This window comes from Diachasma alloeum, unplaced genomic scaffold (genome assembly GCF_001412515.2).
Source record: "Diachasma alloeum isolate Michigan unplaced genomic scaffold, Dall2.0 Dall_scaffold_00181, whole genome shotgun sequence".
Classification (NCBI taxonomy): Eukaryota; Metazoa; Arthropoda; class Insecta; order Hymenoptera; family Braconidae; genus Diachasma; species Diachasma alloeum.
In genome coordinates this window covers 1,185,539-1,210,168 of record NW_021680347.1, presented here as the reverse complement: position 1 = coordinate 1,210,168, position 24,630 = coordinate 1,185,539, and the positions used below count along the sequence as shown (strand labels likewise).

Below are 24,630 nucleotides of genomic sequence, written 5' to 3'. Positions count from 1 at the left end.
CGTATTTTCAGTAAAAATTTCAAAATTTTTGGGGGAAATTTTGTCGATAAACGAGATGATTTAATATGATTGAATCGGTTGGATGTAAAATTCTCATCTACAACTTTTGTTCATAGAAACAAATATTATAAATGCATTGAAAAAAAAATTGTTCACTGCAGAGGCAATTCCATTCACTTTCCAAATATCTTTTCCAAATGTCAATATGTCTCTTAAAATTCGAGAAAATGATTTTTTACTGTTGACGAAAAGGCTCACCAGGCATTGACCCCGGCCGATAGAACAAGTTAATGGGTCGATGCATGGTATCGACGCCGTACGTGAGAAGTTAATATTAATAATATAATGATTGATGCCGATCCCTGATAGCCTCTTCTCATCATGATAATTTTTGAATACATACTGTTCAACTGGACGATCATAATCATCAACAATCACTACTGAAGCCTTCCTGACACGATTAAGATTAAAATCTTTCGTGTGGAGATGATACTGCGATGTGACCCAGCCAATGTAAACATGAGTGGGATCCTGACCAGGGAAAATTCTCACTCCGTAGAAATATTCGTTCATTAGCTTCAAACATTCGGCATCGTAGAGCTCATTTCCAATGGCTTCTACTCCAGTTCCTGTCAAATTCACAGACATCGCTTTGGGGGCGGTTGGAGTGCGGTCTGGTATGGCGGGCGGTACTACTTTCAAGTCAGTCTTCAACGAATAGAAAAGATGTGAGAAGAATTATGTCACAATAGACTATGATGATTTCTTCGAATATTATTTATCAGAATATACTTACGTTTGATACACGAACTTGAGGAGGTGGTCTTGACGACAGTCTGCCCACAGAAACTCCTTTTCCACTTCTGTCAGACATATCTGAACGGGCAAGGGGATCTGGTGTTTTAGCCTTTGCTTCAGGAGACTTGTTCTTCTTTGAAAAAAACCTGAAAGATATTCATTATGGTCTTCTCTCAATGGTGGGTATGAATGGGATAGGAAATTGTAAAGTTTTTCTTGGGAAATTTGTCTATTCCTAACTGACTACTATTTAAAATAGTGAATGCAGTAGAAAATGTCTTATGAGAAACGTTCTACAGAAAATAAACTGACAACAAATTCCTCAAAATCAAGAGACCTGTGATCTTTCCACAAAAACTTAATTCTTCTGGAATTCGTTACTAGAAATTCTTTAGAAAGCATATCTTTAAAAAATTTAGCGAATTTCTATTAAACTTCTATTTAAAAAATCGATTAATTTTACGCCGATTCAATCGAAAAATTCCGCGGCTTCATGATAGATTTATTTTTGAATTGACAATTTCCAATGGAAATAATTTTGCAGAAACAATCAACAGAATCAATAGAATGGATCTTTCTATACAACTTTTTCTATTGAGACATTTTCTATAGAAATTCTTTGACATGAATTTTTAAGTTTTTCACTCTTTTTTTTTCTTTTGTAATTGGACACATCAAACAAAACAATTTAGGAAATTTGAACCAAAGGTTTTCTATAAAAAATATCTGAATAGAATAAATTGAATAGAAAAATTAAATTCTAGTGATTTTTTTCTATGAAATTGCTTTAATTTTCAATAGAAGTTTAAAAGTAATCCAATAGAATTTCGCAGCGAATTTGTCAATTTTTTTTTTTATAAAATTTTTTCTTCAGTAAAATCCGAGAGAAAACCTTGAAGAATTATACCCAGTGATTTCCATTTAAAAATGGGTATAGATCGAAATCCATAGAAATTATCGGGATCTAGTGACTGCGAAGAGACCCTTTCATAGTTTGCCTTCTCCCGAACTCTTCTATTTCTTTTCGATGAGGATCGAAAAAAAACAATAAAACTAATGGCTGACCGGATTTTTTTTCTCCCGGAAAAAATTCCATCAAAATCCCCGTGGAAAAAAATCCCTCGTCTAAATATTCCCCCGGAATTATTTTCCTGGAATATTTTCTCCTGAAAATCACCGAAAAAAAATCTCTGACAAAAATGAAAAATAAACATATTATGATTGTTAACTTTATTGTTAATGTTGGAAAGTATTCTCGTTACTCCTCCAAGTTACACATGATAATGACGGTGTAATTTATTCATTCATGGTTATAGCATAGGCATAGTTGTTTGGAAATATGTTTCTGTTGAAATGGATTGTTTTGGTAGTGTAAGATGATGTTTTGTTGAATGATTTAATGTTTTTTTTATCAATCTGCCACTTTGTAGGACGAGAATGCTTGTTAATGAAGATTCATTGATTATTGGGGCAAGCGATTAATTCGAATTATTTGGGGGAATTGGTTCGAACATGTTAACAATTAATTTATTTCAGTAACGTAATTTATTTATTATTGATCTATTGAAAAAGTTGAATTCTCATCTGGCGTGTCTTCGAAGATTGAAGGATGTAATAAATAAAATTGCCGTTGGTAATGTGTGTTTGTGTAATTGTTTTTTACAATCGCAAGAGGAAATAATTCCGGGAATTTGTTTCCAGAGGAATGTTTTGCGGAGATTTTTTCCGGGGTGTAAAAAAATCAGTGCAAAAACCTCCTGAACTTGGCCGTGCATGAGAGATCGAAAATTCTTCATTCATAAAAAAAAAAAACTAGGAAATAATTTATCTTACTCAATATCTTCCATCTCTTTGCTAAGCTTGCTGGCAGAAAATATTTCTCCCTTTAAAAACACTATCGTCATAAATTTTAGGATTTACGATTGCGACTTCACATACCGAAACGGTGATTTTCCACGTTTGGATTTTTTATCGTCTTTGACATCTCCGTTCATCTCCTCATATCCATTCACCATCTCTCCTTCACTGTTTGCATTATTCAAAGTACGAGACCCGTAAAGGGAATTTCTCCTTGGTGGCCTGGATGGTCTATTTCTCATTGGCATTGGGGATTCGCTCATTGGCATGTCTTCTGCTGCATCATCAGAATAATTTCTTTGCAGTCCTGAAAATCCGCGAAAAATGATCATGCATTTTTATATCTTCTTTTGAAGTCTTTCTTTTGCATTTTTTTTGATCATCAATTAATGAAATTGCACGCATTTTTTCATGGTGTGTAAAGTTTAATGGGCGCTATCGTTTAGTACCAATTGAAACTTAATTGGTGAACGTACCTAGTTTTTGAGATTCAAACATTTTCAATTTCCCGATTTATATCAGATAGTTATTGTAGTAAGGTGTATAGAAAAAACGAATTCTATTGACTTTTTCTATAGAATACTTTCTTTCGAATACTTCAACAGAATCGGCCGAAAACTAATATAAAGTTAAACAGAAGGCGGCATAATCATGAATTTTAATTAAAGTTAAATTTTGAATAAGCCAATTGCTAATATTACTCACCAATTTTTTAAATTATTAAATTAATCATCAATTTAAATATTCAAATTCCGAATTATTTTGTCAATCAATAATTGAGTTCAGAAGATTGACGATTATTTGGCTAATCAAAAAATACTTTTATGACGTTAAGAAATATTTACTCAATAGTTAATTGACAATTCCATATTGTCAATTATTTAGCTAATAGTCCAGTGAAAAGATTGTAATTACCAATTATTATATTAATTTTCGAATTTCAATGAAGATGAGTAAATCTTAATTATTATAAGGTGCAACTAAATTAATGATTGATGCCGATCTATTGAGTTCAATAGAAATCCAATGACATTGTCTAGCGAATTCCCTAGGTTTTTCTATTCAAATTTTTCATACGTGAAATCGCAAAAATTACTAAAACGAGTTATAAAAAAGAGCAATCACCTACTTATTTCTCATCACTCAACTGACCTTTGATATCGCTCATGCTAAACCCAGATTTCATAATCTGTTCCATATGAGCAGACGGTTGTGCAGCTTGTTGCGCCTGCTCATTCTGCTCGGCGAGCAATCGACTCTGCCTCATTTTGATCTCCTGCCCGCGGCGAATCTTCTCGCTCTCCGTAATGAAACTCGATTGGCAGATAACTGGTAGTGATAATCTGAGGAATTCCCAATTAGCTTTCTCCATCGTCTCAAACGTGTTGTGAGAAATTTTGAGACAGGGAGGACTGTCTGAACCTGCTGGGATCCTAGCAACATCGATTCTGGTGTCCGCCATGTCATCGGTATTCTCGAAAATCGGTTGATCTTTGGTATACCAGAAGGTCACATGGCGATTCATATTCCTGAAATAATTAATTACCCCTAGATTGGTCATCGTATGGCGGAAACGCCGCATCGCGTTGTTTTTCATTAGTTGCCTTTGGCTGGCTAACCGGAAAAATTAAAACAAGTTTGACTTTTTTAATTGAAGAGTCTAAAAAATTACAGTGGTTTTTAGAACACGACAATTCTCGAAATTCATAAAGAAAAGAAATTTCTTTCAACAGATGAATTATTTCGTCCCAAAATGGTTCAATGAAATGGAGAACTCTTTCAACTTTAGACAATCAATTATTAATTGTAATATTTATAAATGAAAAATTAATCATTTAAGGCTAAAACGTGAGATTAAAAAATAAACAAGCAGGGGTTCGAGCCTAACCGACAGAAAGCGTGTGACCGTTACTTTTGCTCTTTTTTTATTATTAATAAGTATTAAAGTAGTATGGTCACGGATCGATTTTCAAGATTAAAATATGAAATAATTTTTTAATGAAAGTTAATATCAATAGAAACCTCCTGGTGCAATTTGTGGTACATTGATCGTTTAGTATGGTTGATAAGAATTAATGAAAAACTAGATTTTTACACAGAGTCTTATGGGCAAATCACATTTTTGGGTGGTTTTTATGATAAATCCAAGATTAAATTATAAAAAAAAATACCAAAAAATGGGAAAAAACAAAAATTTACGACCATCGATAAAAATTTTTGACCATTTGGGACTTTAGTAATAAATAATTTCTGCTCCTCGGTGTTCGCAAATTGCGTGTCGAGTAGATGCGGCAACAACGCGTTAGTGGAGTGGGTACAAGCGGGCGTTTCAAATCTCGTTTTCCCTACGCTGTTAAGTTACAGCGTTACCACACATAAAACGACGCTAGTCAAAGGAGGTATATTATTCGACTAATAAGTGAAAAATAATAAAAATAATCGATTAATTCTTATATTCATAAATTTTATAATTCACAAAGAGAGTTTTCAATTATAAATCATAGTTTTTTGATTAATTTGTTTAGATTTTCTTGATGGACACTCAATGATCATTTTGGAGTGACCATACTACTTTAACCCTGTTATTGGGTTATTTACACACATGATTATTATATACATTTAAACATAAAATTACAAAGTTTCGTATTATGCAGGGTTTTCAGATTCGAATGTAGTTTTTACTTATGTATTCGTGAATAATTTTCAGATAATTCAGTTTCATCTCGGCTAAGAATGCGGCTATGGTGTAGGGTCTGGGCGCCTTTATCTTTATTATTTCATTAATCATCTTGTATCGACCATTTGAGTAACCTGGGCATTCCCGTAAGATATGATTGATGTTTTGTTCCTCAGCACCACAGTCGCATCTCGGGCTTTCGGCTATTGCTATTCGGTATAGAGATTTGTTCAGATGATAATGGTCGGGACGCGCTCTATTTACCCATAATACAAGTTCCTTGGGTAGTTTTTTCCTCATGTACCATGGGCGTGAGGAGTTCTTCCAAAGTTTTCGAAATCAAATTTTCCTTTTGGAGCGGTGTTACTTTTGCTCCTATTAGAAATTTCCAAGACCCCCACCGGTAAGGGTCTATCCAATTTATCAGCGTCACGATATCCCGCAAAAGAATATCTATTCGATTGAAAGCAGAATTCATAGATGAAATAAAATATTCATTTGGCCTATGAGGAACATATTGTTGGATACTCAGTGATGCGAGACTTTCGCGAAGCGCAGTTTCTTGTTTACGACAAACGCAATTCTTCATCATTTGAACTGATTATTTTTCCATTGCAATTGTGAAAAAAAAATTATTTGCGCCAAATCCGAAGCGTTTGAACTAAACCAAAATTGAATTGTATGAAATCGATTTTGTCGCAAAAACAAGTATTTTCTAAATTCGATAGAATAAACAAAATATACTATACTATAACAAAATCGATTTCATACAATCCAATTTTGGTTTCGTTCAAATCGATATTTGTGTCTTACAATAGCATTTTCTTTTGCGACTATTCAATCGATGAACGATTTGGATCAATCATAGAATTTCTATTTCTTAGAAATTTTTTTTCTCAGTGTACATTCATTATTTGGAGAGAAGAATTAATCTAAATTTTATTTGGAAACCCAGGGACATGTCGAACACAACGAGTGATGTAAACCTCCCGTAATCCTCAATATCCTAAGTACTTGTGGGAGCAAATACATCCGTGGGTAGAGGGGGGGGTGGGGGGAATTCTTATCTCCGTCGATATATCTTGGAAACTATGATGGTTGAAGGGTATTCGCTTATCGGCAAACCAGAGAGGTTTCCGATTTCAGAAAAACGTTTCAAGTCCTCTAAAAGGTAGTGGGTAGAAACGTTAGGAATGTATTACACTTCTGGAACTAAAATATACTATAATAGAAAAATATTTTAAATAAACGAAATAGAGAAAAAAACAATTTCATAGACAATTTCCTCAATTCTGATTTTAACCAATCAGAGTGCGGTATTCGCAATCACGTGACACGTTTCACACTGATAATTTCTCCGGCTGCAGGGAAATTATCAGTCTGATAATTTCCCTGTAGCCTGTCAATTGTTTTCTACGAATTTGAGAGATATTCTTCACATTTTGGTGAAATGTGAACCCCGAACACTGCACCCTGATCGGCCAAAATCAGAATTGAAGAAATTGTCCTCCGAATACCCCTTGACCTTCAAAATTCATCGGATATTTCCCTCAAGCTTCCCTGCTAACAAACAAAAGTGTCAAATTTTGCAGAAAAATATTTTTAGCCTGCACAACTTGACACTTTCATTTGTTTGCAATGAAGTTATCGGGAAATATTCCGATAATTTTGAAGGTCTCGGGGTGTTATAACTGATTATTTTTGGTAATCGGATCTGGCCTTCCCTGGGCCAATCAGAGTTCAGTATTCAATAACATGAAGTACCCAATTAAAATTAGAGCGGTTATTTCCCCCTAGCTTTTGATAATTTCCCTGTAGCTTTTGATAATTTTCCTCTAGCTCTGCAATTGCTTTTCTAATCAAATAACTGTCAAATATTATCCTGTGGAGTGAAAGAAAGTCATGATCAAAGTCAAAATGAGTCGGTTTGGGAAGGATCCGATTACCAAAAAAAATCAGTCGAATACCGCTCGACCTCCAAAATCAATCGGACATTTCCCTCATGTTTTTCTGCGTATTAACGATCGATAAGTTTTGCACAAAAATCCCTCGCGCTGCGCGCTCCAGGGAAAACTTGTCCCTAAAACTTCTCCCTCTCGTTGCTACGCAACAAAACAATCGGGAAATATCCGATAATTTTGGAGGTCTCGTGGTATTACTACTGACAATTTCCTCAATTCTGATTTTGACCAATCAGAGTGCAGTAGTCGGAGTCACGTGACGCGTTTCACACTGATAATTTCCCCGGCTGCAGGGAAAATATCAGTCTGACCCGGAACACTNGTCGGAGTCACGTGACGCGTTTGACACTGATAATTTCCCCGGCTGCAGGGAAAATATCAGTCTGACCCGGAACACTACACCCTGATCGGCCAAAATCAGAATTGAAGAAATTGTCCTCCGAATACCCCTCGACCTTCAAAATTCATCGGATATTTCCCTCAAGTTTTCCTGCGTATCAACGATCGGGATCAGCTTTGCAGGAAAATTCCTCGCGCTGCACGGAGAGAAATACTCAATAAAAATTACCAGCAAAAATTACGTTTCGAAACGTAATCTGAGAGCGAAGTAAAATTCAATAAAAAGTGTCAATCGTCATGTAAATTCTACGATCTGTTCCGTAAAAATTACTCATCCGTCCGACGCCTCACGGCTAACAACACGTTCCGTAATTTTTCTGGAACTTTTCGTAAAAATTCTTAAACATCCAAGAATTTTCATATTCTGAGGCATAATAAGTCTTGAAGTTTCTGTTAGATTTTACAACTTCCAGAAAAATTACGTGACTTTTTCGTATTTTTTCGGTGACAGACCCGAAAATTTACTGAACGTTTCAGATTTATTTTCTTATATTCCTATAGAAATTCACTGAAAATGATTCTCGCTTGCGGATTATGTGAAATGTTCCGTAATTTTTCTTGAATATTTCTTTCCGTGTGCGCGCTCGGGATTTTAATCTGCAAAACTGATTCCTCTCGTTGCTATGCAACAAAACATATCCGGGAAATATCCGATAATTTTGAAGGTCTTGGGGTATTATAGCTGACAATTGACTACCAATTTTCAGGACAGTGACACTGAATGCGAATTAGTGGGAAAAAAATCAATGAAATTTCAGGTTTCACTGAAAATTCAGTAAAATTCCAGAATTTGAAGGGGCATGAAGACGAGAATTCCTTCATTTATTTGTGATATTAGAATATTCAGTGTCAAATGGCATTGAATTTTCGTGAAATCTGAAATTTCATCATTTTTTTCCCCCCTAAATCGCATTCAGTGTCACTGTCCTGAAAATTCAAGAATATATTTACCAAAATTTTCTGGTTTTCTATTCATTTTCAGGGAAAAATAGAACGGAAATTTACAGTTCTGTTTCATTTTTCCACGAAATCCTGAATTTTCAATGACAAGATTTCCTGAAATGTCAATGGAATTGGAACACGACAAAAATTTCCGGAATTCGGCACCGAAAATAGAGACAAAAATTGTTAACAGTGTAGTTCTGGGACCAAATACAGTCCATAGGATAGCGTCCTTATCGGGAGAGAAGGAGGGATTACAACTACTATCAATATTTCAATAACTACAGGGAGAGAAAATTCTGACGAAAATTAGTGCGCTATTCACCAATCCATGAAACCAAACCGTGGTGACCGAAAAATTTGGATGTGGCCTCCTTATTCCATGGAGAAGTTTCGTGAGATCTTAACAAATTAGAGTGGCGCATCCGAATTTTTTGGTGACCCCTGTTCGGTCCCACGGCTAGTGGGTCCCCTGAGAAAGAAAGTTGCTTTTGCCAAGTGTATTTACTTGCTACAAGTAAATGTATGTAAATATTTACATAAGACATGTGTAAGTTTTCTTGCAGTCAGTAAATATACTTGGGAAAAGTAATTCTTTTCTCAGTGTAGCTTACTAATTTTTGAAGAGATGACTGGGGTTGCCATCATCTAACTATTATTCCCTCTGTGCATAATAGTTAGAGATCATTGGAATTATTGAAGGGGAACTAATAGAACGATATAATTTAGGGCAATCTCACCCAGTGACAGACGCGTAGCCCCCGTTCGCTAGTAATACTTTATTACCCTATTGATGGTTAATGGACAAAATGAAATTCCGCTCACTCGTTTAATGAATTATCGATGAAAATTCATTCCCCATTATCATCTCAATTTTTACGAGCAGAGATCGATAGATTCTCATTACTTTTATCATGAATAATGGAGTGGAATACAGTTTTCACTACCGTATTGATGATTGGGGGAAAAAATTGATTTTAATCACTTTGTTCTCGAGTACTGATAATAATATCAATTTTCACTGTTCATTTAATCACTAATCGTAACGAAAAGTTAGTCTATTAATGAATTAATGAGTGCCGGAAGTGGAAAAAATTGTCATTCATTATCGAATATCGTATGGAATTGCATCCATGAAATCATGTGGGTCAAGCAGTAAAGATCAAGTTAAATGCGACGAGATGAATATTGGGTCTAATTGTCGAAAAGGGTACTATGTGGCAAAAACACCAATGTGACAAAATTAAACGGAGTGAAAAATAGGGCCATAATGTAAAATGAGTACAGGTGGGGTGATGTAGGGCAGAATGGTTCAATACTTGAGCCAAGCATCATGACATGAATTAAAATCTAATGGGTGGGGTAAAATAGAAGAATGTGAAAACGGACAGTGTATGTTCGGTAAAAATTTTACAATTTTGGATAAAAATTATCCCAATAAACGAGAGGTTTGAATATGCATCCGACATTGACTTCAGTTCCCTAATCTTTATTTACAGTAGAGGCTTCGTATAAGATACCTCTCTATAAGATACTTAGCGTTCCGAGCGCTCGAGCCCTACCCCCACTCTCGACACTTTTATCGCCTCCCGAATGTTTATGTTCCGTGGGCTTCTTATAAGATACCTATGGTTCCGGTCATTTTTCAACGGGAAGAGAGCAGTTATGAGGTTAAGCAGTTATGACGGTGTTAAGGGTCAAACGAGAGCGACGAACGAAGTGATCATGAGGGTCTAATGACCTTAAGGGGGGGTAACACCACTTTTTTCAAGTAATGGAAATATATATCGATTTTTTTTCACTTTTCCCATCGAAAAATCGTAATTTTTCGCCTGCGATTATTCTCGAGTCCACCAGCAATCCCCCAACATCAGCTGCCATTCTATCACGCGGAGTTATGTTTAGAGAGAAAAGGGAACGCGGGCGATACAAATTCGAAACATTAAACACATATAAATTGATTAGTTATCGATATTCATTCAGTAAAAATGAAAATTGCATTGAATTCGGGCGCAACGAGCGAGGTATCTTATTTGAAACCCACAGGGGTTCTCGGAATTCCACTTTCCTACTGTCCCTAAGATATGTTTTACGAAGCCTTTTCGTATTGAAGAAAAATATAAAAAATAACTTTAAAAGAAATCGAATCACGTAGTGTTAATAATTTTAACTCTTTCATGGAGAAATTTGTAGAATTTCGATATCTACAATAGTACGAAGGATAATAAATTTTTATTAATCATGGCAAGGGTCTATGTGACATATGGACGTTGGCCGATAGAACAAGCTCTTAAGTCCACATATTTCATAATATCTCTTTCACTTACACACAGAAAGGTTCATATCCTTCTTGAAGCCCACAAGTAGTGAAATACTGAAGAGTATCAACATCCTGTCCAAACGTGAATTTCGCCTTCTGTCCAACACCGAGTGTAAATGCAGGGACAAATGAATCCCCCTGGACATCAGCAAAAGATGTTTCTCCACCCAGTGCATCCATAAGGAGCTCCCCATTCAGAGAAAAACCTGTGACACAGTATCTTCAATTAACTCTTCAATCCAAACCCGCAGGTCTGATTAAAGAAATCAATATTTCATTCAGGGAAAATTGTCTATTCAGAGCAAACTATAAAATGTTAAATTTTTTTTTTGTAAAAGACAGACTGGGGAGGACAGCACAATTAAGCTAGAACAGCGCAATAAAAACAGTAGAGATGGGAATAATGTGGCCCAGATACTACGTCCCATAAAGTTCCAAGTGCTGTTTAAAACGACATTGCCAATTGCGGATAAAAAATGAATCATGCAATGGAGTATGAGCTCGTAGATGATCATGACCAGTGTTTCTTGGTTCCGTTTTATTATTATTGCCGTGATAATACATGAAACGTTAATCATCATTCTTCTGTGGTTAGTTGTAATGGGTAATAAATTTATTTCACGTGTTTTATTGACATTATTAGATTGAGTAGAATACTGGATATCAGGTGTACAGTTGTTTCTGCTCGATAAACGACGAGATTATAACAAAACTACGTTGGTGACTATGCACTCAGAAAAAAAATAATTTGCCAAATATTCATTTACTTGGGAGAAGTATTTATTTTTTCAAAATCTTGTTTCTCCAATCGAGTCGATCCCAGGCGAGTCTGGTTAGGTTTCAATTATGACAATCATATTACTCTAGAGGATGAGTATGTTGCACATGACCTCAGGAACTCCTCCAATGATTATTCAGTTTTCCTAAATTGCTTATTTTCTAGAGGAAAGAATTTCGATTAAGTTTTTAATGGTTACAATTACTGAGGGAGTTTACTGCAGGTGATAACTAACATGATCATCTTCTAGAGCAATATAATTGTCATAATTGAAACCTAATAAGAATTGCCTGGGAATGACTCGACTGGAGAAATACGGTATTGAAAAAATAAATAGTTCTCTGAAGTAAATTGATATTTGGCAAAATAATTTTTTTTCTCAGTGTGAGTAATCTCGTTCATTTGCGAGTTTTCAAAGCTATAGTTCCTTTTAAATAAAAATCTCCAGTGAAGAATTTACACTGAGAGGAAAAACCACTGAATATCACAATAGTAGATTTCATCATTAGGCCCAGAAAGGATTTTTTATTACTGCTTCCAAAAAGAGATCTCCCTTTTGTTGGGACGTCCTTTCTATTTCTTCTTTTGAAATGACCATGCGTGCGTACCTCACGAATTACCTCTAGTTCTTTGAGCCGCATCGAGAACTTTTTCCTTATTATTTTCCTCATTTATTTCTGAACCTCTCTACTCTTTCTACTCTCTAACTTTTATATTCTGTACTATCCCCGGACTATCGACTCGGTGAAACCTAAGATGTGTTTAAGGTGTAAATTACATGAAAAGTGGGATGCTATATACTATACTTCGGTTTTCCGGATTTTTATATGAGAGAAACAATTCAAATAATTATCAATGCACAAATTAAAAAATTCGGAGGCAGAAGGATTCCAACTCAGGTGGGTCTTTCAGCTTTTGCTTTTCTATCCTTTTTCTTTTATATCTTATTTATTCACCGGATTGAAGTTTTTAGTATTTTTTTTTGTTCCATATGTATACCCTCTCGGGTTTTTACATTTTGTTCCCTTCCCTATCTGCGTTACCATGGGCCGACTTACTTTATCCCCAACTGCACCCCATTCGGGATTGGACTGCCAGGGAAACCATGGAAAACCTCAGTCGTGCAGCCGGCCGATAATGCAGGGATTGCACTGTGTCCATTGGTCATACTGACTCAATGGGCACAGTGGGTTCTCTACATTCGTGCCTAGCGACTGTAGTCTCACGCGGTTTTAGGTGTGCCTAAGCAGACACCCATCCAAGTACTGGGCAGACTGAACGCTGCTTAGCTTGAATGACCGCCGGAGCCACACACTCCCCGCGTGATCACTACAGCCACTGAAGTTTTTAGTATTTTAAGTCATTTTCTCATCTCCCGACACGAGAAAAACGATTCCTTGAATTAAAAAATTGTCCCTTCACCGTGAACTCGTGAAATGTTCATGTTTATGTCGTGAATACCTCACGGACTTTATACAAGCCGTTAGTACTCAAGAAATGATACATTTGGCTGAAAGAAATTAATTTTGTGATATTAAGTCGTTTGTCTCTAGTAATTTACAGATGAAAATGCGAATTTCATATGAAAGCATGCAGATTGTGTTATGCGTTAGTAGTATTGGTGTATTTACAGGGCACCCAATTGATACTGAGAAGAAAATCACTGTAAAGAAATTCAAAAATTCAATTAATTGAGTCAGAGAAGAATGATAATTTTGTCCAATCTGAATAAAATGGTTGAAGCCAATGGAATGAAACTAAAATACTAATACTAAAACAAGAAAATAAACTTAGCCGATATCCAGTAATCTATCTCTACACTCAGATTATAGATATAGCTTCAATAAATATAATTTGTTTTTTTAAATTGGCAGCCGAAGCGTTCGTTTAAAGATTCCGTCTTACTAATTGTTCGGTCAATAAGATCCAGGAATACACCGACAACGTCTCCAACCTGCCATTGCTTGCCGAACGTTTCGGCGTTGCCCGAGTATACTTTTTCCTCCTTTAAAATAAAAATTTCAAAGCAATTTCAAAAACACTGACGCATCGATTAACAATTGCCTCGATCATATCTCTGATGATCATGATTTATTGATTCACTTTGTAATGAGGCAGTGACTGAATCATGGGTATTCATCAGCTCTTCGTTTATCTATTCATTCGGAATAATAGATCGTTTCATTGGGGGAGGGGGGGGGGGATGAACTAGGATGCAAAAACCAAATCAACATATAATGTAAACATAGAGCGAGACAAAGACAGAGTAGTGACTGGTGAACATAAAATAAATCACTCAAGAGAAGAATTAAAACTCATTATTGGTTTTTTGCTTCTTCCAGAGAAAATTAAAGTGGAAACTCGTCTATTGGACATTCTTAGTGGACTCTTACTGATTGTTCCATCCGTGACGTCAATGAAACAGCCAACTACGTCACCCACTTGATATCTGTGACCAAAAGACTCGCAGACACCTCCGTGTACTTTGGTCACCTGACATTTCACGTTGTAATTAAGCAAAGTATTGATTAACAATTTCGAAAAATCGATCATTCTACATTTACGTAATTCACATTTATCTGATCAACCGGACATCCTATCTTGTTCCTTAATATTAGAATAATTACTAATAGATATGGTGATACTATGGAATGGTGAACATAGTGAATGATTGATAATGAATTCATATAGCTTTGGAGTATTGGTTTGGGACGTACGTTGTACCCGTCGAAGGCCCAGGTGTTCTCGTCGTTTCCTATCATGTTCCCAGGGGCGCAGTCTGATTTCGCCCAGCCCACTCGCATTGGTCCAGCTGTTAATACTTCAAATTCGAAGTACCATTTGCCAGTGCTCACTGCGTAGTGTTTCTCTACTCTGTATGTTCGGAAATATTGTTGTCGGAGTTTGTTCGCTTCGAGGAGTTGAGCTGAATGGAAAATTACAAATGCATTAGAGTAATTTCTCAGTAATCATCTTGCTGAGATTTTTTTTATCTCAATTGATATTATTTATGGGCAGAGAGAAAAATAGTGTAGTAACGTCAAACGCCGTTTACGGACATTGTGAAGAAAAATTGTGTTCGTCACTCGGCTGAAAACAACTTTTCTGACTTGTGTGAATGCATTCCTCGGCTTCGCCTCGGTCTGCAACCCTGACTCGTCAGAAAAGTTGTTTTCGGTGTTGTAACAAAAATCGCTATTTCATCACACTGTCTGTAAAACGTCGTTTTACGGATACTTCCCGTCCGTCAACGGCCGTTCACGGACAACGTGAAGAATAGTATTTTTCCGGCCCGTTGCGATGGGGTTATTTACTCATGTGGCGTTGGCCTCCGAGCCTAGGCGAGGACTGGCCAACCACACGAGTAAAAAAACCCCATCACAACAGCCCAGGAACAATATTTTTCTGTAGTGATTTTCAAGTTTTCGAGTTTGGGAAGTATGTAATACCAATTCCCAGACGAGAAATCGTGAGAAGCAGTACAGAAAATAGTATACAGCTTCGTATAAGATACTCTCTATAAGATACCTCACACTCGAGGCCTACCCCCACTCTCGGCACTTTTATCGCCTTTCGAATGTTTATGTTCCGTGGGCTTCTTATAAGATACCTATGACTCCGGTTATTTTTCAACAGGAAGAGAGTAGTTATAAGGATCAAACGGTGTTAAGGGTCAAATGGGAGGGACGAACGAAGTGTTTATGAGGGTCTAATCACCTTAAGGGGGGGTCATACCACTTTTTTCAAATAATGGAAATATACATCGATTTTTTGTTCACTTTTCCCATCGAAAAGTCGTAATTTTTCGTCTGTGATTATTCTCGAGTCCACCAACAATCCCCCAACATCAGCTGCCATTCTATCACGCGGAGTTATGTTTAGAGAGAAAAGGGAACGCGGGCGATACAAATTCAAAACATTAAACACATATAAATTGATTAGTTATCGATATTCATTCAGTAAAAATGAAAATTTCATTGAATTCGAGCGCAACGAGCGAGGTATCTTATTTGAAACCCGCTGATCCCTATTTTTCTCCTCTCTATGGAAGCGCGTAGTGGGGGCATAGGGGTTCCCGGAATTCCATTCTCCTACTGTCCCTAAGGTATACGGAGCCTCTACTGTATTTCGATAAGAGTGAGACGGAATTTTCACGAGTGTGAAATTGGAGGATATCTTTTGATTTGTTTGATAGAAAAAAACATCTATGGATGCAAAAATTACAGTTCCCTGTATAGTGAAGGCTCCGATCTGAAGAACATGGGGGTGGACAAAAGTGAAATTTTACCATACCCCTTTTGGTGAAAAAAATCGTTCTCTCATCATACACATGTGTGAATGATTATGCAATATTGAGCAATTATTCATATTCATGGGATAAATGGTGAATTTGACAGTTTCGGCACAAATTACCCTCACGTTTAGTAAAATGTCCCGAGTCAGCGGAGAAAAATTAACTATTCATCTCGCATTCTTCGCCACGATATTGAATAAAAAAGATCTAAAAGCGGATTTTGCTCCACGATTACTTAACTTGTTTAGTAATTTTTCTCCAACATTTTTCTCTGTGTACTGAGATGCGGAAAATGATTATTTAGTTTCAGGGCAAAGATCACTGAAAATCTGTCCTAAAAACGTACTACGTTCCAGTGAAAAAAGTCCCTAACCCTAGATTGGTCACCCTATCAGGGAAACCCCACCGTGTGTCGTTTTTCTTTAATTACAATTGACTGGCTAACCGGAAAAATAAAAATAAAAATTGACTTTGTCAATTGAAGTATCTGAAATATTATAGTAGTTTTTAGAACAACATACTTCTGAAAATTCTTAAAGAAAACAAAATATTTCGGACATATGAATTATTTTTTCCCATGCTAAATGAAATTGCTCATGGCGCGACATTGTTGGAAACTCGCTAGACGCGCCCGAGCAGTATAGAGTAAATTCGGCAACGCTAAAGCCTAAATTAACACGGCGGCGAATCCCCGCGAGGTTGACCAAAGTCGCAGAATCGCGCTTGGTGACCAGACTAGGGTTAACACTCCCTTGGTCGCGAAAAAATTACGAACGTCGTTGGTCGCGCCGTAAGCGCCGCGCCGTAAGCGCCGCGCCGCTCCAGCATAAATCGACATAGTGATAAATTTGAAAGATCTAGGAAAAATCTGAAAAAAATCAAGAGCGATCTAGTTCGTATACTTGAAGAAGTCCCGTGAGACTTTTTATGTTCAATGTTGCCCTTAATTATATACTCAAGCTCAAAGTTGCCATGTTTTTCTGAAAATTTGCCTTATACATGGTACACCACACAGGACAAAATTCTATAGAAAAGCTAGCGGATTCGCTAGAAAATTCTATTGGAATTCTATAGGAATTCTATGGGTTTTCTTCACTATTTCTATTGGAATTCTATTGAAAAATTCTATTTGTTTTTTGCGCTGATTCTACTGGATATTCAATAAGAAAAAGGCACAAAGCTTTCTAAGTTTTTTCCGCTGGATTTTGTTTTGTTTTGCATTGTAGAGTCCACGTGGCAAAAACTTAGAAAATTGATGCCCAGGGATTCTTATAGAAAAAATTTCAAGCGAAAAATTTAAACAGAAATTTGAAATCTATTGACTTGTTCTTATCGAATATCCAATAGAATCAGCACAAAAAACCAAATGGAATTCCAATAGAAATCCTATAGAAATCCCATAGGATTTCTACAGAATTCCAATAGAATTTTCTACCGAATTCGCCTGATTTTCTATTGAATTTTTTCATACATGACGGCCCGGAGTTTCGGAATAAAAATTTGAAAATCCAACTACTTATGATATTTTTGGCGGATATTTTCATTGATAGGGCTTCCAGACACTTCAAAATGAGATTCAAATTTTTTCAAATTTTTTGAGGCTTTACCCTAGTGTAATTTAAAAAATCGGAACAAGTGCGGCGCGGCGCTCATAGCGCGACCAATGGAGTGTTAAATCCAGAACCGTGGTACTGCAATCAAGAACCGTTGGATAGAACATGTTGATTCATCTCATTTTACCACTTCGCTATTAAATTCATCTAAAACTCCTTCCTAAAATCAAATAAATTTACCTTCATGCTGATCACCAGTGGGTGGATCCAAAATATACCCATTAACCAGCAGTGTCTTGACAGTTTCGCTTGCAGTATCTCTATTAGCCTTTTTAATGGCCTCATCAACTTTAGCATAAGGCACCAAATGCGGGCTCCTCCTCATATCGGAATCCTCATTGAGTCCATACGTCCACCCTTGACTGATTCTCTCCTTCGCCCACAGATTATGAGTATTCTCAGCCAACTGATCCACCAACTCCTCCATCTTCGGCGTCAGTGTCACATCGCTGAGGTCAAGAGGCACTGGTTTGTACCCATTACTCTGCAGAAAGGGTTCATTCGGAAGTCTCAGGTTTCTAATCCTCGAGCGAGGTGGTTCCTTGGAAATGTGATATCCAAACGCAACGATTGTCTTCAGTGTTTGCACCGCCAGCTGCGTGTCGTATCGTTTCTCAGCAAGGGGCAGATGCTCGAACTTGACGATGCAGGGGTGTATCCTCCTCAGATCATCTCGCTGCTCCCCAAAGACCCAGCCAGCCTCGATCTTATTCATGGCCCACATCTCGTGAATATTCTCAGCCAATTTATCCCTAATATCCTCAACAGCCGAAGGAAGATTACTCATGCTGGTGTCTATGGGGTCTGGCACGAACGCCGTATCGTCTTCAATGAGCCAGGGCCCAGCCAAAACCACTTTATTCATATTTCCGAAATAGAAACAAGGATCAAGAGACAATATTTGCTGAGGCAAAAGACTCTCAACCAGTGGTGAGAACTCCTCCGGTGGCTGAAACTTGAGTTTTCCGTGGTCTCCACCGAGCAGAAACCTGCAGGATAGCTTCGAGGAGCAACTGATAACCGGGAAGAACATACCATCTAGATTGAAATTCCGGAATGACCCTGAGATGGGCACTCCATTGAAGGCAAATGTGATGACGGGAACTGTGAGATCCAACGCACAACCAATTACATCGCTCTTCCTGATGTAGGGAGCAGTGGCGTTCTGCATGACTGGAGTTTTCCTCCCACCGGTCCACAGAAATGCGCCATCAAAACCGAATGAGTATAAGTCGTCGCCCACCCCATTGCCACCCCACTTCTCTCCACCCCCCGGGTATGGAACGTAACCAGTAGTGTTTGCCCAACCGATTCTCAAGTGTGGCATCATGTGGCTAGTCTGCTCAATGTGATCAACCGTCACTTCGAAGTACCACTTCTGGTAAACAGCCGATCCTTCGACTCGACCGACAAAGATATTGGGCCTGATGCTGGCCACGTGGTCCACTAGTTGGGTTTGCAGTAGGAGATTCTTGCCGGGCAAGAGGAAATCACAGATGTTGTTCTGGGAGGATCTGACGGCCACACCATTACCCACGCACAGAGAGCACAGGACGTCAAGGACTTTGGGGTCGCGGCCGTGTTTCTCCAAGAGTGAGATGATGACTTTGATGTGCTCGTCTCTCATCATGTTCAACGCCTCTGGCGAGTCAATGAGGACACAGTGGAGTACGTCGAGCATCCCTGTGCCCTCACTGGACGCCTGAGAGCCGAGCCTACTGAAGAGCCAATTCAATCTGTTGCTGTTGGCAAATTGGGCACAATTGGTGTGATTCCCTTTGATTATTGCTGCCAGGAGTTGGTACAAGTAGCCGGATATTTGATCCCATGCTTGGCCGCTCTCGTCCCCCGAGAGGGCCACCAGAAAACCCTGGGATGTAATAACGTTTATCTTGTCGATTGCTTCGAGGATTAAATTGAGAATGCCCTCTTCCTGGAATAGATCTTGACGGTTGCGGAGGGCTCGGAAACGGTTTTGCTTCTCCTCGTGTTCTATAAATGGAAGTTGAGGGGGTTAAATTGGTAATCCGGGTATTGTTGGTAATGGATTATGTGCAGAAGTGGCGATAGACGGGAATCAGGTCAAAAGTAATTTTCAGATTATTTTGCGAATATCGTCGACGGGGAGAGATATAGAAAAATTCATGCGTGTGTAGAATAATTCAGTAGAACATGAGACATTTAGTAGAAAAAGTTCTAAAACCGTGGTGCATAATAGTGGGATCGGAGAAATCACTGAATAAATTCTAGAACTACACGCATGAAATAGTATATTTCGTCATTAGGCCGAAAAAAACTTTTCTGGCGAATATGAAGTTTGCAGCACGAGCCGAAGGCGAGGGCTGCAATCATATTCGTCAGAAAATTTTTTTTTGGCCGTACGACGAACAATATTTTTTTTGTCATGACGGCCAGAGGCAGAGATTCACGGACGCGGAGCGTCCGTGAAACGCTGCCTTACGGCCGGAATGACAAAAAAATCGTATAGAAACTTTCTATACGGATTGCGTATAGAAATTCTATAGGATTTCCGTCTATAATATGCGGATATTTCTATACGAATTATTTCTATACATAAATTTTTGTTGTCATACGAAAGATGTCTGAACGCTCCAGCGAAAAACGTAGAGAAATGTCGCAACTCCATACGAAATGTTTCTATACATGTGGCAGTGGGTCGTATATAGCATCAAACCTATAGGAATCGTATCGAAATAATTTGTATAAAAAATATCCGTATAGAAATATAAGTATAAGTATCCAAATATAAGTATCCAAATATCATATACGAAAATCCTATAGAAATTCTATACGCAATCCGTCTAGAAAATTTCTGTACGATTTTTTCATACGTGTAGGATGATACGTTAGTCTCTCGCGACGGAATTTTTCCGTATTTTTACGTGAAATTCCCTGAATTTCAAGAGAAAAATCTCTAAAAGAGCATTTTACATCAGGATTAATATTTCTCATACAATTTTTATTAGTTTTTTTTCTATGTACAAAATTCTGAGGTTTCCATTAATTTCTATCGAGATTTTTGCGAGTTTTTCACCGTTTTTTGCGGTAGAAAAAAATCAATAAATTCTTTTTTGTAGAACTTGTCCTGTTGACATGTTTTTCAATTCTGTAGCGAAATGGAGAGTTAAAAAATCTTACCACGTTCGAGAGAATTTTCGATTCAAGCAGTACAAAAATTGACAAAAAAATTGCACTTATTCGTGTTTACTACTTCGCTACAGAATTGAAATGCCTCGGCATAAATTGGTCATGTTTTTTCTTTTAGCTTTGAATAAATTATGAAGAAATATACTATAAAAACCTTGAAATTTTGTGTCTAAAAATTCATTTAGGGAACAATTCAGCCGAACTATTTGTACCGAAAAAGAAATTGGTAGATTTTTGTTTACATATTGAATATTTTTATAGTGATAAGTATTGATAGTTATCTGACCATTGATATGAATTGAAAAATGGAGAATTGAAAATTTTTTCTATTAAAAAATGCGTGGAGAAGCTACCGAATTTTCAGTAAAGAAGATTGTCGAAAGCTTAGCAAAATCGTCAGCTATACCACCCCAAGACCTTCAAAATTATTGGACCTTTCTTGATAGTTTAACGAGATCAGTTTTGCGCATTAAAACCCCGAGTGCGTAGCGCGTAGGGTTTTATTACAAAACGAATTCCAAGCGTTGCGATGCGGAAAAGCGTGAGGGAAATATTCGATGAATTTTGAACGTTGAAGGGTACTCGAAGGATAATTTTTTCGCTTCTGATCTCGGCCGATCAGATTCTAGTATTCGGGGTTACATGACACATTTCACCAAAATGTGAGTAATATCTGTCAAATCAGTAGAAAAAAATTGAGAGGCTACACGGAAATCCTTAGTCTGATAATTTGCTCGACGGCCGGGAAATTATCAGTGTGAAACGTGTAATGTGACGAGACATCGGCATATAATCATAAATTTTAAATAAAGTTAAATCTTAAATAAGTCAGTTGTTAAAATCACTGAACAATTTTTTAATGATTAAATCAATCATCAATTCCGAATTGTTTTATCAATTAATAATTAAGTTCAGAAGATTGACGATTATTTGGCTAATCGAACATTTTTTTATGAAATTATTTACTCACTAGTCAATCTAGTGATGAACTGGTAAACTAGGATAAGTGCAATTTTTTTGAAAATTTTTCTATTGCTTGAATCGAAAGTTCTCTCAAAGGTGGTCAAATTTTTTAATTCTCCTGAAAACGTTCCATTTTTGCACTTATCCTAATTTACCCCTTCGCTACAGAATTAAAGATTGAAATCATCAACTATTTTATTATTTTTCAGATTTCAATGCAGATAAGTAAACCTTAATTATTGTAAGGTGCAACTCCTCATAATATTATTAAACTAATGATTGATGCCGATCCTTGCCTGTGACCCCGAATACCACACCCTGATTGCTCGAGATCAGATTAGAGAGACAAATCAATAAAATTCTTTGATGAATGAACAAATGAAGGATTTAATTATTGAATTTTCAGTAGGAAAATTGGATGGAAAAAATGTTAAGGCCAACAAAAAAGATGTGCTATTTTTCCCAAATAAAGTAGTTTCAGAGATATTGGCAAAATAATTTGTGGGAAATGCGATGTATGGAGACAATAAGTGACAGCAATTATCAATTTCATTTCGATTCGCCACTTGGCTAGAAAATAGTATATTTCAGCACGTGTGGGGCAATTTCGTCTTTAACGTGTGTGGGGTTTACAGCATGAGCCGAAGGCGAGTGATGTAACCACACACGTTAAGGACGAAATTTCCCAACAAGTACTGAACAAAATTTTATGTCACGAAGCCTGAAACCGGCTGAATTAGACACGAGACGCGAAGCGTCGAGTGTGTAATCCAGCCGGTTTCAGGCATGAGTGGCATAAAAATTATTTCTTACCCATATCATCCTCCGGCTGAGCAAAGTAGTTGATCAAGTCCTCCAGGCACATCACCATCTCGTTCAAATTAACATTTTGGAAGAACATGGAAGCCCTTCGATCGATCTGTAGGTTTTCTAGGCCTCTAAAAATAGTTTATGAATTCTAACTTTTTTTTTCTGACATCAATTTTCCCAAGGAGAATGTTTTGAGGATAAATTATGTATATTGCTAGAGAGGGTAGGAATGGGGACGTTGAGAATTTGGGAATTGACTCACGTGATGAATTGAGTGAATAAACTGCTGCATTTCCTGATGACTCTCGCAGTCCTTGACTCTTCCTCCTGGGACCTTGAGAAATCAAGACCGTCGTCCATCTTTCCTTCCTCGTGAAGCACCGCCTGCTTCTCCTCCACTTTACCCACTCCCTTTTTCTTCGTTTCGTATGACTAATTGCATCATAAAACGAATTATCTCATTATTTTTTACGAAATTGCTTTTGCCATGAATTTTAAAGAATTTTCCTAGGAACAACACGTATGAAAAATCGTATAGAAATTTTCTATGCAGATTGCGCATAGAATTTCTACAGGATTTTTGTATATGATATTCGGATATCTCTATACGAATATTTTTTATACAAATTATTTCTATACGATTTCTATAGGTTTGATCCTATACGATCCACTACCACATGTATAGAAACATTTCGTATGGAGTTGCGACATTTCTCTACGCTTTTCTCTGGAGTGTTTAGACATCTTTCGTGTGAAAACAAAAATTTATGTAAAAATTTCTAGAAATAATATAAATAATTTGTATAGAAAATATTCGTTTAGAAATATCCGAATTTCACATACGGAAATCCTATAGAATTTCTATACGCAATCCGTATAGAAAATTTCTATACGATTTTTTCATACGTGAAAGACCAACTGGAAATAGAGAGCTCTAGGAAATTCAATACAATTATAACGCTAAAGGATTTAATTAATTTTTTTTTTTTGGAGATGTTCAATAGATTCGGACCATTTTTCATAGAACGTATTCTATTGACAATTTCCTCAATTCTGATTTTGACCAATCAGAGTGAAGTATTCGGAGTCACGTGACGCGTTTCACACTGACAATTTCCTCAATTCTGATTTTGACCAATCAGAGTGAAGTATTCGGAGTCACGTGACGCGTTTCACACTGACAATTTCCTCAATTCTGATTTTGACCAATCAGAGTGAAGTATTCGGAGTCACGTGACGCGTTTCACACTGACAATTTCCTCAATTCTGATTTTGACCAATCAGAGTGAAGTATTCGGAGTCACGTGACGCGTTTCACACTGACAATTTCCTCAATTCTGATTTTGACCAATCAGAGTGAAGTATTCGGAGTCACGTGACGCGTTTCACACTGACAATTTCCTCAATTCTGATTTTGACCAATCAGAGTGCGGTATTCGGGGTCACGTGACACGTTTCACACTGATAATTTCCCCGAATCCCTATCAATTGTTTTCTACGAATTTGACAGATATTCCTCACATTTTGGTGAAATGTGTCCCGTAACCCCGAACAGAATTGAAGAAATTCTCCTCCGAATACCCCTCGACCTACAAAATTCATCGGATATTTCCCTCAAGTTTTCCTGCATATCAACGATCGGGATCAGTTTTGCAATAAAATCCCTCGCCTTGCTATGCAACAAAACATTCGGGAAGTATTTGATAATTTTGAAGTTCTTGGGGTATTATAGCGGAGAATCTCCTGATAGAAATATTCTTCTGGCATAATTTATGATTTTTTTAAAAGGGCTTTCACACATGAAAAAAGTTAATGGAAAAACCTAGCTATTTCGCTAGAAAATTCTATTAGATTTCTATTCAACTTGTTTTGAAAATTTGATTAGTCTTTTACCAATTCTTTTGAAACGTTCCGCGGGTCTTCCATGTGTTTTTCCAACAGAAATTCTACGATATATAGTTTACAAGACTTCTCCCCAATTTTTCTTCTCATTAAAAAAGTCAAGCAAAGAAACAAAAGTAAAATTTAGGCAGATAAACTTCTATAGAAA

General features: G+C 37.0%; 1 protein-coding gene across 1 annotated transcript in view; it reads right to left on the bottom strand.

The window, feature by feature from the left end:
• LOC107045879 (ryanodine receptor) overlaps nt 1–24,630 on the bottom strand; it is a 111,369-nt gene that overhangs the window by 35,140 nt on the left and 51,599 nt on the right. The window contains 11 exon segments of the mRNA XM_029126650.1: nt 404–708; nt 797–944; nt 2,632–2,661; nt 2,737–2,962; nt 3,808–4,184; nt 10,962–11,160; nt 13,638–13,737; nt 14,450–14,658; nt 17,820–19,631; nt 22,584–22,708; nt 22,843–23,012. Of these exon segments, the coding sequence (XP_028982483.1) occupies nt 404–708; nt 797–944; nt 2,632–2,661; nt 2,737–2,962; nt 3,808–4,184; nt 10,962–11,160; nt 13,638–13,737; nt 14,450–14,658; nt 17,820–19,631; nt 22,584–22,708; nt 22,843–23,012 (3,701 nt within the window).